At 39.4% G+C, this 13,304-nt stretch overlaps 2 protein-coding genes and 1 pseudogene across 2 annotated transcripts; all 3 read right to left on the bottom strand.

Moving 5' to 3' along the window:
* Nucleotides 1-277: 277 nt before the first annotated feature.
* Nucleotides 278-712, bottom strand: LOC103414291 (CLAVATA3/ESR (CLE)-related protein 9-like). Its single transcript, XM_008352688.2, has one exon. The coding sequence runs from the start codon at nt 710-712 to the stop codon at nt 278-280; it is 435 nt and encodes a 144-aa protein (XP_008350910.2).
* Nucleotides 713-1,522: 810 nt separating this feature from the next.
* Nucleotides 1,523-5,235, bottom strand: LOC103414441 (probable pre-mRNA-splicing factor ATP-dependent RNA helicase DEAH3; annotated as a pseudogene).
* Nucleotides 5,236-10,572: 5,337 nt separating this feature from the next.
* On the bottom strand, nt 10,573-11,271 carry LOC139190454 (secreted RxLR effector protein 161-like). Its single transcript, XM_070810759.1, has one exon. The coding sequence runs from the start codon at nt 11,269-11,271 to the stop codon at nt 10,573-10,575; it is 699 nt and encodes a 232-aa protein (XP_070666860.1).
* Between the last annotated feature and the right edge of the window lie 2,033 nt (nt 11,272-13,304).

The following is a 13,304-nucleotide window of genomic DNA, read 5'->3' as shown; positions in this document are numbered from 1 at the left end:
TCACTTAATTATAATAAGAGAAGGAGTTAATTCAAGAACTAGCTAGCTCCTCGATAGTAATGTTACCCCGTGCATGATCGTCGTTCATATCACTTCAGCCGGAAGACGGAACGAGCAGGGCAAGAAGGACTTTGGTGATGAGAGATGCCAAGAAACGCTCAAGAACCGATCAAGAACGATAAATATAATATATTCATGGTACAAAATTCAGAAATTTGTTTTGATGAGGACGTTACTTGGGGTGCAGGGTGATTTGATGAGGTAATGGACTGGACTTTCAATTGTGAAGAGGGTTGGGACCGGAGGGGACTAATCTCTTCTCCACACCGTATCTTGGATCAATCTCGTGACCATCTTGACGGTCGCCAGGAGCCGGCTGCGAGGGGCCGGACGGGGATACCGGTGGCAGCGGCGAGAGGGGAAGGCTGGCGTGGAATATTCTGTGGTGGGTGAGTTGAAGGCACAAGGAACGTAATTGTGCGCTCGACGATTCCGAAGCTGAAGTCTGATGATCGCATTCACGGTGGTGGTGGGTTTCTTGACTATGGAGGCGGTGGGGGTTTCTTGGAGTAGCATTGGTTGGGTTAGAGATGGGTGTGGCAGCGGATGTGACAAAAAGTAGGGAGAGGATGACCGCCGCCATGAGAAGAAGCCGCAGGAGGCCGGAAGTGGAGGAGGGAAACGAAAAAGAAGAGTGAGAGCTCTTGGTCATTTTTTGGAGAGAGCGATGTGAAAGGGTGGTGGTTTTGAGAGGTGGATGGAATTGCAGTGGTATAAGGAGTTTAATGCAAGGGAAGGGCGCAAGAGACACATGAAGGACTTAAATTCACAACTCACTGTCCATTCTATTCCTCATCACCATTCACCAGTATATATTGGATAATTTGACTTACTTTTATGTCATATTTTTAAGTCCGGGGTTAAATCATTCTAAGTAATACCATTTAGATACGTAAAATTAATATACATGTATTATAAGATGTGTTAGCGATATCAAATGTTTTATTGCTACAATCTTGTCATATGAGTCAGGTAAATATGTTATATAGTACCTTTACTCCCATATACCTTTAGGTCTCGTTTGGTAGGTCGGATAACACGAATGCTACCAAATAATATTTCAAAATACTTAGGAAGTCTGTGACTCTGAAGCCATGTTCTAATATGATGCATAGCAAGTGATTGTTTTTATTGAAACAAGAAAATAGATACTATTTAGACACATAATACAATATATATATATATATTTGATTCTTTGACTCACTTTTATGTCATATTTTTAAGTTCGGGGTTAAATCATTATGAGTAATACTATTTAGACACAAAATTAATATACATGTGATGTGTTGGCGATATCAAATGTTTTATTGCTATTATCTTGTCATCTGAGACACGTAAATATGTACCCTTACTTTCATATACCTTTAGGTCTTGTTTGGCAGCTCGGATAATACGAATGCTACCAAATAATATTTCAAAATACTTAGGAAGTCTGTGACTCTGAAGCCAAGTTCTAATATGATGCATAGCAAGTGATTGTTTTTATTGAAACAAGAAAATAGATACTAACAAAACAGTCACAACTGAACAAAAAATAAAAGATAAAACACAGAACAAATAACATTTTACAAACTAAAAAACTTCAGAACCGGCCAGGTTCTGTACACCAGCAACGAGCCATTCACCGGGAATCTGGGTCACTGTGCGGACAAACTTCTTGGTTTCCACAACGCAACAGTCATTGAAAATCACCCACTCTGCCTTGTGACCCAAGCAACTGGAGGGATGCAAGTGTACCTTATCCATGGCTCCTGTCAGATAGTGCCCGGAACCACTGCCGGATGTGCATTGTAGGTGAGCTACCTGAAACGAATATCCGGCTAACATGGCCCTCTTGATGTTGACAGAGTAGTCAGGACTAGTAGTACTAATGCTAAATAACTTGAGATCACAACGAGCCATAATGCTCGCTAACTGCCGCCTCATGTTGTCTGCAGCCTTCAATGCTGCGTGATTGACAAAGTTGAGCTCGCACCAGGATGGATCCTCGTTGTTTTCCTTGTCAGCACGATACACATTCAGCAGCGTGAGGTGATCTCCATCGACATGGATAAACCTTGCTTTTCTCAGCAGCGCAGCCGATTTTTGAGCCTCCTCCCGAGGCTGAACAAAGGGACTCAACGGTACTGAAAGCATGGCACAAATGGACAAAATCTCATTTGAGCAATTGAGTTGAGGGCTAACAATAAGCATCTTCGACAGCTGAGGATCTAAGGGGAACTCGCTCATAATCTCCCCCAGCTTGGTCCAGCGGTATTCGTCATCCATTGCTCCCAGACGCTTCAAGATCTCTACCTCTTCCATCATTCGCTCGGGATGAGGAGTCTCCACAAAATCAACTAGCATCAGATCCGTGATAACTATTTTCCTCAAAGTAAGAGCTGCCGAAGCAAATTTCGACCTACAAATTTCTGTCTGTGCGTCTTTGAAGATGGTTGCGGAAACTATTCTCAGTGTAAAGTCTGAAACATTTCCCGGGCCGGGTTCCCCCGGCACGTTCATACCTCAGAGCGGCACTTGGCCTTGAAATTGGAGACACCAACAAAGATTCAACAGGGACAGGGGGGGACTGTGGGCTATATACTTTATGTGCAACCAATCCCGTGTCGATAACATAAACAATTCCAGGTACGGTTAGAGAGGTTTCTGCAATGTCTGTTGAGACGACAATCTTACTCTCAGGAATTTGATCGAACACTTGTTTTTGAACCGATGGCGCAAGACCAAGAGTTTCCGAATACAGAGGCAGGATTTTGACAGGTGCAGATACCTGAAACTTGGCAGAAGCAATTGCAATTGCTTGGTTAATTTTGCAGCACACGTTTTCTATCTCGTCCTCTTTGGGGAGGAAAACGAGTATATCTCCGGCAGCCTCGCTCGTATGAATCTGCGCAGCAGTTCGAATTGCTGCCTCACGTAATCAGTTTCAGGTGCTTCATGTTAGGAATGTCGGTACTACAAGATAGAGAAAAGGAATGTCGGTACTACAAGATAGAGAATGCACAAGGTAAAGTAGAAAATGGACACCAAGAATTTATGTGGTTCGGCAATTTATGCCTACGTCCACAAGACAAGGATCAATCTTCACTATATGAAAAAGATGAGTACAACAAGAATAGTCTTACCAAGCCAAAGACAAGGCTTGATGGATACAAGAAAGTATGACATACACTTTTTATCACTCTAAACTTTACTCACAATGTGTAGTGGAACACTCTCACTCTCACTCTTGGAGTGGAACTCTAGCTTTGGACTTGATCCTTTGCTACTCACACGTGGTTCGTAATTAGTTACATCACACCCATATTTATAGGTAAGGGCTTGGCATTCTACTAGTTTCTAGTTCCTTCTTCAAACCTCTAGTATAGAAAATTCTAGACTAGCCACATAATTGTAGCTTCTAGATCTTTCCATTTGCAACCAAGGAAGCTAGTACTCTCTAGCTTCTTCCATCAACTTAATAACATGCTAGAATTGTCTAGCATGCTCCAGCCACTTCTCTTGCTTACTAGAATAATCTAGAACATTGATCATGGGCTGGACCATATACCAACAATCTCCCCTTCCAGTCCATGAGGGAGGAATTCCGATCATGACTCCAAGTTACCTGGAGTCCATCCCAGCAGCCTTAATGCAGAATTCCAACTTTGATTTTGTGACTACCTTTGTCAACATGTCTGAAGAATTGTTATCGGTATGAATCTTCTTCAGCTGTAGCAACTTGTTCTCGATAGCATCTCTAATCCAGTGATAACGAATATCAATGTGCTTAGTGCATGAATGATATGCAGTGTTCTTGCTCAAATCCAGAGCACTCTGACTATCACAATAAACGCCATAATCACTTTGCTTCAAACCCAGCTTTTGGAGAAACCGTTTCAACCACAACAACTCTTTGCATGCTTCTGTAGCGGCTATGTATTCAACCTCGGTTGTGGACAAAGCAACACACTTTTGCAACTTGGATTGCCAAGACACGGCTCCCCCTGTAAAAGTAAACAAGTACCCAGACGTAAATTTTCTACCATCCAGGTCACCTCCCATGTCAGCATCTGTAAATCCTTCCAAGATTGGTTTGGAACCGCCAAAGCACAAGCACATCTTAGATGTTCCCTTCAAATATCTGAGAATCCACTTAACAGTTTCCCAGTGGTCCTTCCCTGGATTAGAGAGAAACCTGCTCACCACACCTACTGCATGAGCAATATCTGGCCGTGTGCACACCATTGCATAAATGATACTTCCTACTGCTGAAGAGTAGGGAACAACTGCCATTTTCTCTTTTTCTTCATATGTTTTTGGACATGACTCTTTGCTCAACTTGATATGATTGGCTAAATGTGAGCTTACCGATTTGGCTGCTTTCATGTTGAACCTTTCAAGCACCCGTTCAACATACTTTTCTTGTGACAGCCATAACTTCTTGGATTTTCTGTCACGAATTATCTCCATGCCCAAAATTTGCTTGGCTGGCCCTAAGTCCTTCATGTCAAAGGACTTAGATAACTCTTTTTTGAGCTTTTTAATCATAGAAGCATCTTGACCGACAATCAACATGTCATCAACATAAAGCAATAAAATGATGAATTTACCTCCAGAAAATTGTTTGATATGGACACAAGAGTCAGCATGAGTTCTCTTGTACCCATTACTCACCATGAATGAGTTGAACTTTTTATTCCACTGTCTCGGAGCCTGCTTAAGACCATATAAGCTTTTCTTGAGCTTGCACACCAAATTTTCTTTACCTTTGACTTCAAAGCCTTTGGGTTGCTCCATGTATATCTCCTCTTCTAAATTGCCGTGGAGAAATGCAGTTTTAACATCTAACTGCTCGAGCTCAAGATCCATGCTTGCTGCCATACCAAGGATAACTCGAATGGAAGTCATCTTCACCACCGGTGAGAAAATCTCATCAAAGTCAACTCCTTTCTTTTGACCAAAACCTTTGACAACCAAACGAGCCTTGTACCTTGTCGTGTTGTCGTCTCTTTTCAATTTGAATACCCATTTGTTTTTCAATGCTTTTCTGCCCTTTGGAAGCTCCACCAGCTCATAGGTATAATTCTTTAATAAGGAATCCATCTCTGACTCCATTACCTTCATCCATTTATCACTGTCGTTATGAGCTCTAGCCTCCTCATAAGTTTCGGGCTCTCCATTACCTTCATCCATTCAATGTACCAAATTGAAGCCCAAAGAACAAGGAATGGGGATATACCTTTGGTTTTCTCGACCGTGGGCGGAGTTGGTCAGAAAACGCCTGTAACCGTAGTTGTCCTCGTCGGAAAACTGGAAAGTGTTCCTCCCGAGGTGCTTCTGCGTTCAAACGTAAATCAACCTAATCTAACCTAAAACATGATCTAAGGGGTTCTAGGATGCTTACCTTAGTCGTGGACAGCGAAACTTAAAGGAAAGGATTCGAGCACAGTGACTGTGCATAATGTCGAGCAAGGGGAAGGAAGTTGGGTGCCTAACCGATGATAGGTGGTCGTTGTGACTTCCAAGAGGTGGTGATGAAGGTGTGGTGTTGTGTGGGTGTTGCTCGGGAGATGAGAGGAGATGAGAGTGTTCGAGAGTGAGAATTGTAGAGAGGTGAGGGAGAGAGCACGGGAAGAAAAGAGAAAAGGGTGTTCGAGGTATGGGGGAGGGGAAACACAAAGCGCAAGGGAGAAAGAATGTGGATAGAGGGATGAGTTGTTCACGGGTGGGGGAGAAGAGATCATGTGCTGGTTCATGCACCATGCAAGGGCATTATCATAAAATTGTACTAATTTGGGATTGGGTTGTTACAATTAACATAACAAAAGAGACTTCTCAACCCCAGCATCCATCACCATAATAGTTTCACGATCAACCCAAAACAATCCTCCAACAATCGCCAAATGCAAACAAGCAGCTCCGCAAAAACCAGCCACAAAAACCACCCCAATCGCCTCGATTTCAGCCAGAAATTGAGCTTGAACCAAAATTTTTTCATTGTATTTGTTGTGCAAAAAAGGTTGTGCAGCATATCTACAAATCACATTTCTAAAGGAAAACTAGTGCTGACCATAAGATGCACTCTTGGCTCTCATTTTGGGTTCACTTTCACACTGTTAAACTTTCCACAGAAACACTTCTTAACACTAAATAGAACATACAAATTTATTTTGTTTCCCTTTGCACACGGAGGTAAATCTAAAAAACGCAAATCCTCGACTGAGCAGAAAATGTGGCAAAACCGGGGCAACATTCGACATATCCATATCCAGGTTCTCCAAATGACTTATCGAGATGAATGATTATCTTCGGACTGATAGAGGAGATGAACTTTCCTACGACTGAGCAGATTCATTTGTCATCTTCTATAAGTGTAATTTAGGTCCATTTCCTTGTCGTATGATTTTGGGATGGATCACCTTCATGTCAACTACAGTTGATGGTTCAGACACTCTTACCCCGCCATCAATGACAATATCAAGGCCCTTTGGTCCATATGTATCATCTATATGACTGGATCTATCAACCATTCATTCTCTTTCGGGCACTTGACACTTGTGGATATTAATGGTGAGCCCATCTTCTTCGGCACTGTTTAACACTGTTAATGAACATTGAAATGGCAGAAATGCCCTCTTATTCTCCTTATTTACCGTTGTCTTGCCTTCTTTTTCCACTTTGAAAGACACTTATACCCTTTCTCTCCATCTGTTAATTGTTGTTGCATCTTTAGGCTTTGCTCGCTGCCCACGCGTCCATTATCGTTGAATATGCCTCTTCTCGAGTCTTCTGCTTCATTCCGTTTCTCTCATCCAAAAAATTAATCGTTGCTTCTCAAACTCTCTCTCTGTCTCGCACCGCCACCACCAAGCGCCGTAGCCGCTCAAAGGCTGGGTCTCCAAAGGCATCGTTTTGTAAAACCCTTCCTACTCAAGGCAAGTAATTTCATGCCCAATTTGGAATTTAAATCTATTTATTTTTTAAATTGATTTGGGGTTATTGAAATCAGCTATGGAAAATCTACCATTGTTTGAGAAAACTCAAGATTTCAGTATTCAAATTTTGGGTTCTCTTCAGACTTCACAATTACGAACTGGGCAGCCAGTGCAACTGGTTACAGAGCTTCCTGTGAGTTGAAGTTTTAAAATTTTGTTTGAATTTTTTTAAAGTTTTTATCATTTTCGTTATCTCTGCTGCTGTTTTGGATTTTTTATTTATTTATGATTTTTATGCGATGTTTATGTGTAATTAGTGTTTCTATGTTGATTGTAGCAATAATCTTATATTTTGATTAGGCAGCTTGAAAAATTTGGTAATTAGGGTTGTAAGCAATCTAATTTGAATGTTGATAGCAGTTGATGCACAAAATCAGTGAGGACTTTGGTACAACATAAAATGTTAAGTTTGTGACATTCGCTAGATTGTTCCGGTCACTAGTGTGGATAAGTATGTAAATGGATAGAGGCAGGGAAGCAAACACAAGATGTACGTGGTTCACCCAGATTGACTACGTCCATAGAGTAGAGGAGTTCTCATTAATTGTGAAGGGTTTACACAAGTACATAGGTTCAAGCTCTTCTTTAGTGAGTACAAGTGAATGATTTAGTACAAATGACATTAGGAAATATTGTGGGAGAATGATTTCCTTTTATAGAAGAGTTTCTAGCTTTATTCTGACATTGACACGTGTCGTGTTGTGATTGGCTTCTGATGTTGATACGTGTCGCGCTGTGATTGGCTTCTGATGTCGACACGTGTCCCATTGTGATTGGCCTCCTGGTTGGGAGGAAATTCTTCTAGGTCCTTGACGGCATAACGTTGACCGGTGCTCAGTAGTTTTGAGATTGGTCAAGTATGGTACAAACAATAGCATTTTGTTTTAGAACTTAAGGCCATCAACAACTTATTGGCCCTTGCAGTTGGATTAAAGCAAAACAAAAGTGTGAACATGATTGTGAAAAAGGTACAATTGTTTCTTATCCCGTTGTTTAGTTTCTTCTATCTTCGAATTCCTTGGATTTAATTTCTTATTCTTATTCAGTTTTGTAGTTCTTATCAAGTGCTTCTCCACCAGTTCACCTAAACGACTGCCACCACCAGTTCACCCAAATCCGATGAATCGCACGCGCACCACCAATAGGTAAGCAATTTATCCTACTCTAAATTTCAAATATTTCTTTTTAGGTCTGTACATGTGTGCATATGACAATTCATTTAACCTAATCCTTTGCATTTAGGAACATAAAACGGAAATTAGGTGAGGGTTTTCTTCTTCAAATGGGTTGATAATTTTGGCCCAAAAGTATTAAATGCCTTTTAGGGAATCTTGAACACGGTTTGGGAGAGTGATTAGGGATGGGCAAATACCCATTGGTTATGGGTAACCGCGGTTACCCGTCCATTTAAATTAAACGGTTACGGTTATGGATAACCGTTTAGATAAATAAACGGTTATGGGTATATCCGTTTACCCGTGAAATTTAAATGGGCGGTTATGGGTATTAACCACGGTTATAAACGGGTAACCGTTTATCCATTTATTTTATATATGTAAAACTAACACAAACCATGTTCTCGATCCAATAATACTTAACACCCAAGAAATTAGCAAGGAATTCATCGGTCATTCTCTCAATAACACTACTACAGGAATGATGATTCTCATCATCAAGGAATTGGCCAAATTAATTTAAATTCCTTGCGGGTAACCGTGAAATTGATAGAAATATCTCCTAAACAATTTTTGTAACCCAATAATACTTTGCAAATATTATATTTACCTTCATTGGTAACAGTTAAAAATATCGTCCGTAAATTATTATTTCAATTATTGGAATGATATAAGGATTTAAAAAATTAAAATATGGAAATGTATGATGAATGTACCTATAACGGTGTAGACGGGTGAAAAAAAGGTAATGATAAAAAAAAGAAGATAAACGGGTTAAAAATGATAAATGGGTAAACGGGTATTAAACGGTTACGGTTAAATGAGTATGCGGTTATGAGTATGGTTAACCGTTTATAAACGGTTATGGGTATGGGTATAACCATTTAGGCAATTACCCAACGGGTAAACGGTTATGCGGGTATGAGCATAAACGGTTATGGGTAAATTAACCGCGGTTACCCGCCCGCATAACCATTGCCCATCCCTACGAGTGATAGTTGTCTAACGCTTGGAAGGCAGCTTTCTAAAATTTAAATTTAGGCAACTCTCTAAATTTAAATTATCTTTATGAGTTTTCTTTTCTTCTAATTACATAAAATTGATATTGTCATATAGTTATTTGTTTGTGCTTTGTTCTGGTATATCGATTTCTTTTTCTCAAATTTTTTGCTTCGTTTTATATAATGCACAGAAAGAAGGAGGAAGGCCCGAACTGGAGAAAGGTACAATTAAGGTTGTTCAAGATCTTTATGGCGTTGTGCACCATGACATCCTTTCTATGGACCTGAGGTCAGTTAAACATGTGTTATATGCGTATGGGTAGAGTTTCCATTGTTAGAATCAAATAGCCAAGATCAAGATTTAAGCCACAGTAAACACAATCAAGAAAGCATAAAATCTTTTCCGTATGAACTATTGTATTCACACTAACCTAATGAACCTCCATTGGAAAACACCATTGCAGCAGCTGTCCAAATTCTGTATGCTGCAACTCTTCTCCTCTCTGGTAGAACTCTTAATGCTCTAACTAAGAATAAGGCTTAGTTCTTGACTGAGCGTGTGTCTATGAGAGCAGAGATTACAACATATATATATACATATACCTCTCCTAATCCAATGAGGATTTCCTATTACAATCCGCTTTGGAAACAACTCATGTTTCCTAGTCTATGTCAGTTCATCTCCATGACAGATTCCTCTATCAACAAGAACTCACATTCATCTTCCTAGAAGACTTTCTTATACTAATTGGACCAAATAGCTAATGCTAGTTCACCGAATACTCATGTTCATATCCTTACATTCTCCCACTTGAACATGAGACATTGAACAAGCACAGCCTTCACCGATTATAAGAAGTGATCACATAGCCTTATTCAAGATTTTATCATCATGACCAATATCCCATTGCATTTCAAAACACAGAAGCCAAGAATCTCAGATTACAACCAAAACAATTATTGATTCAAGACTCACATGTATCAAATATGCAAATATGACACATGATTAACAACACCAATCCAGAATATGCTCCCACTTTTCAAAAAATTATAATCTATATTAATCTTCAATGAAAAACAACATTTCAATAACTGAATAAAATTCATGAAACATATAAACCTTTAAAACAAACAAATTGTTCTTGCAAAGCATCATAGGAATCTAACAAGTCCATCATCAAAACCACAATACTCCAAAACGGAAGCCTTAGGTTTCGAAACAAAGACTCTTATTAAAATATAAAACAAACTAACAAACTAAACATAACTAAGTAAGCTAGCTCAGACCAAAATGTAAACACAGTCCCAAATTGAATTACTCACATAGCAGCAACCTTCAAATTTTCTGAAACAGATCAATTACTCCCATTGATCTAGATTTTCCAACACTCCCATCCGAGATACGTGTTTCTGAAACTCTCCAATAGGCAGCGCTTTAGTCAAAGGATCTGCAACCATCAAAACAGTGTTGATGTGCTGAACTTCAATCATCCCCTTCTTTACTTCCTCTCTTACTTTAAGAAATTTTACATCCATTAACCTTGAGGCATAAGTTCTTCTATTATTTTTTGCAAAGAACATAGCAGAGTTGTTATCACAAAACATCCTTACTGGTTTCTGAACCGATTTTACAACTTTTAAATCAGTCAGAAAATTCTTCAACCACACAACTTGTTTCATTCCTTCAAAACAAGCTACGAACTCAGTCTCCATAGTGGATGTGGCTATCACAGTTTGCTTAGCACTATTCCAAAAAACTGCACCACCATTTAACATGAAGATATAACCATCGGTTGATTTTTTATCATTTATATCACCAGCCAAATCAGACTCAGTGTATCCTTCAAGTTCCAAAGATTCGCCTTTTCCATAAACCAACATGAAATTCTTGGTTCTTTGTAAATATCTTAGAACCTTTTTGGCAGATATCCAATGTGCTTCACCTGGATTTGATTGAAACCTTCCCAGCATTCCAGTTATAAAAGCAAGGTCAAGCCGTGTACATATAGTTGCATACATGAGACTTCCCACTAGAGAAGTATAAGGCTTACCCTGCATTTTTTCTGTCTCCAAGTCAGTCCTCGGACATTGACTCTTGGAGAACTTATCCCCTTTATTAACTGGAACTTATCCACAACTACAATTCTCCATATTGAACCGGTGTAATACTCTATCAATGTAACCTTTTTACGATAAGCCAAGTAATCTTTTCTGTCTATTGCGTACAATCTCAATCCCTAACACATAGTGTGCCTCTCCTAGATCCTTCATATCAAAACTTTCACTGAGCATCCTCTCAGTTCTTTATAATAACTGAGGACAAGAGCTTGCTAGAAGAATATCATCAACGTAAAGTACCAGAAAAATGAACTGAGAACCAGAAAATTTAAGATAAATGCAATTGTCCAATTTGTTTTCTTCAAATCCCTGAGAAGAGACAATCTGATCAAACTTTAAATACCATTGTCTAAAGGCCCGTTTTAACCCATAGATTGACTTATTGAGCTGTCAAACCATGTTTTCCTTCCCCCTTTCAACAAATCAGGTGGTTGTTTCATATAAATGCATTCCTCTAAGTTGCCATTAAGAAAAGCTGTTTTGACATCCATTTGATGCAGCTCTAAGTCAAAATATGCAACCAAGGCCATGTCAACTCGCATTGAATCTTTAGAAGAGACTGGGGAAAAAGTATCGTTGTAATCAATACCTTCTCGTTGATTGAAGCCCTTTGCAACTAATCTTGCTTTGTGTCTCTCAATTTTACCAAGAACATCTCTTTTGGTCTTGTACACCCACTTACAACCTATAGGTTTGATTTGAGGGCTAGACTCCACAAGTGTCCATACATTATTTTTATACATTGAATCTAGTTCTTCTTTCATAGCATTCTGCCATAGAGTTGACTGTGAACTTTCAATGGCCTGAGAGTATGAAATAGGGTCATCCAAATCACCAATGTCAAAATCTGCTTCTTGCAAGTAAACATAATCACTCATAGTAGTTGATTTCCTGACTCTTGTGGACTTTCTGGGTTCAATTAACACTGGTTGTTCAGAATTTGAAGCAGATGCAGGTGCAAGAAGTTGATCATCGATTTCCATAGTGTGGTCTGTGGGAGAATCCAAATCTGCAAGTGTTTCTTCTCTTTCATTAAATGATGGCTGTCGGAATAATGGGACCTGAGTGTAGTTGAGGGCTTCAGGGATGTCATGTAACTGATCCACCTCTTCAAAAATGAAATTTTCCCGCGATAGATCTGTAACATCTTGATCCTCCAAGAGTACTGCATTATGCGTTTCTTGGATCCGAGTGTGATGTTGAGGAATATAGAATCTGTAGCCCTTTGACTTTTCAGGATACCCTATGAAGTAACAAGATTGAGTCCTTGAATCTAATTTTCTTTCATTAGGATTATAGAACCTCGCTTTTGATTTGCAACCCCAAACATGAAAATATTCAAAATTAGGTGCTCTACCATACCATAACTTAAAAGGTGTTGAGATAACAGATTTGCTCGGTACTCTGTTCAAAATATAATTTGTTGTCTTCAAGGCTTCTCCCCACAAGAAACTAGGCAATTTGGATCTTGACATCATGCTCCTCACCATACCTATAAGAGTTCTATTCCTCCTTTCCGAGACTCCATTTTGTTAAGGTGTCCCAGGTGTTGTATACTGAGCTACAATGCCGTTTTGCTCTAAATAGAGTGCAAATGGTCCCTTTTGTTGTCCTGATTCAGTGTACCTGCCAAAGTATTCTCCTCCCTTATCCGATCTAACAATTTTAATAACTTTACTTAACTGTTTTTCAACCTCAGTTTTGTAAACAATAAAACATTTAAGGGCATCAGATTTTTCATTAATCAGAAAGGTATATCCTAGTCTAGAGAAATCATCGATAAAGTTAACAAAATACTTGTTTCTGCATATGGTTTTGACTGGAAGAGGACCACAGATGTCAGTGTGTATGATTTCAAGTAACCCTAGGCTTCTTTTGGCATCTAGTTTTCTAAAGTTGGTCATTTTTCCTTTCAAACAATCAACACATTCTGTTACAGTGGTAGAATCTAGTTTGGGAATTAGTTCAGCTTT

The sequence above is a fragment of the Malus domestica genome, chromosome 13 (assembly GCF_042453785.1).
Source record: "Malus domestica chromosome 13, GDT2T_hap1".
In the NCBI taxonomy this organism is placed as follows: Eukaryota; Viridiplantae; Streptophyta; class Magnoliopsida; order Rosales; family Rosaceae; genus Malus; species Malus domestica.
This window is presented reverse-complemented; position numbering and strand designations above follow the sequence as displayed.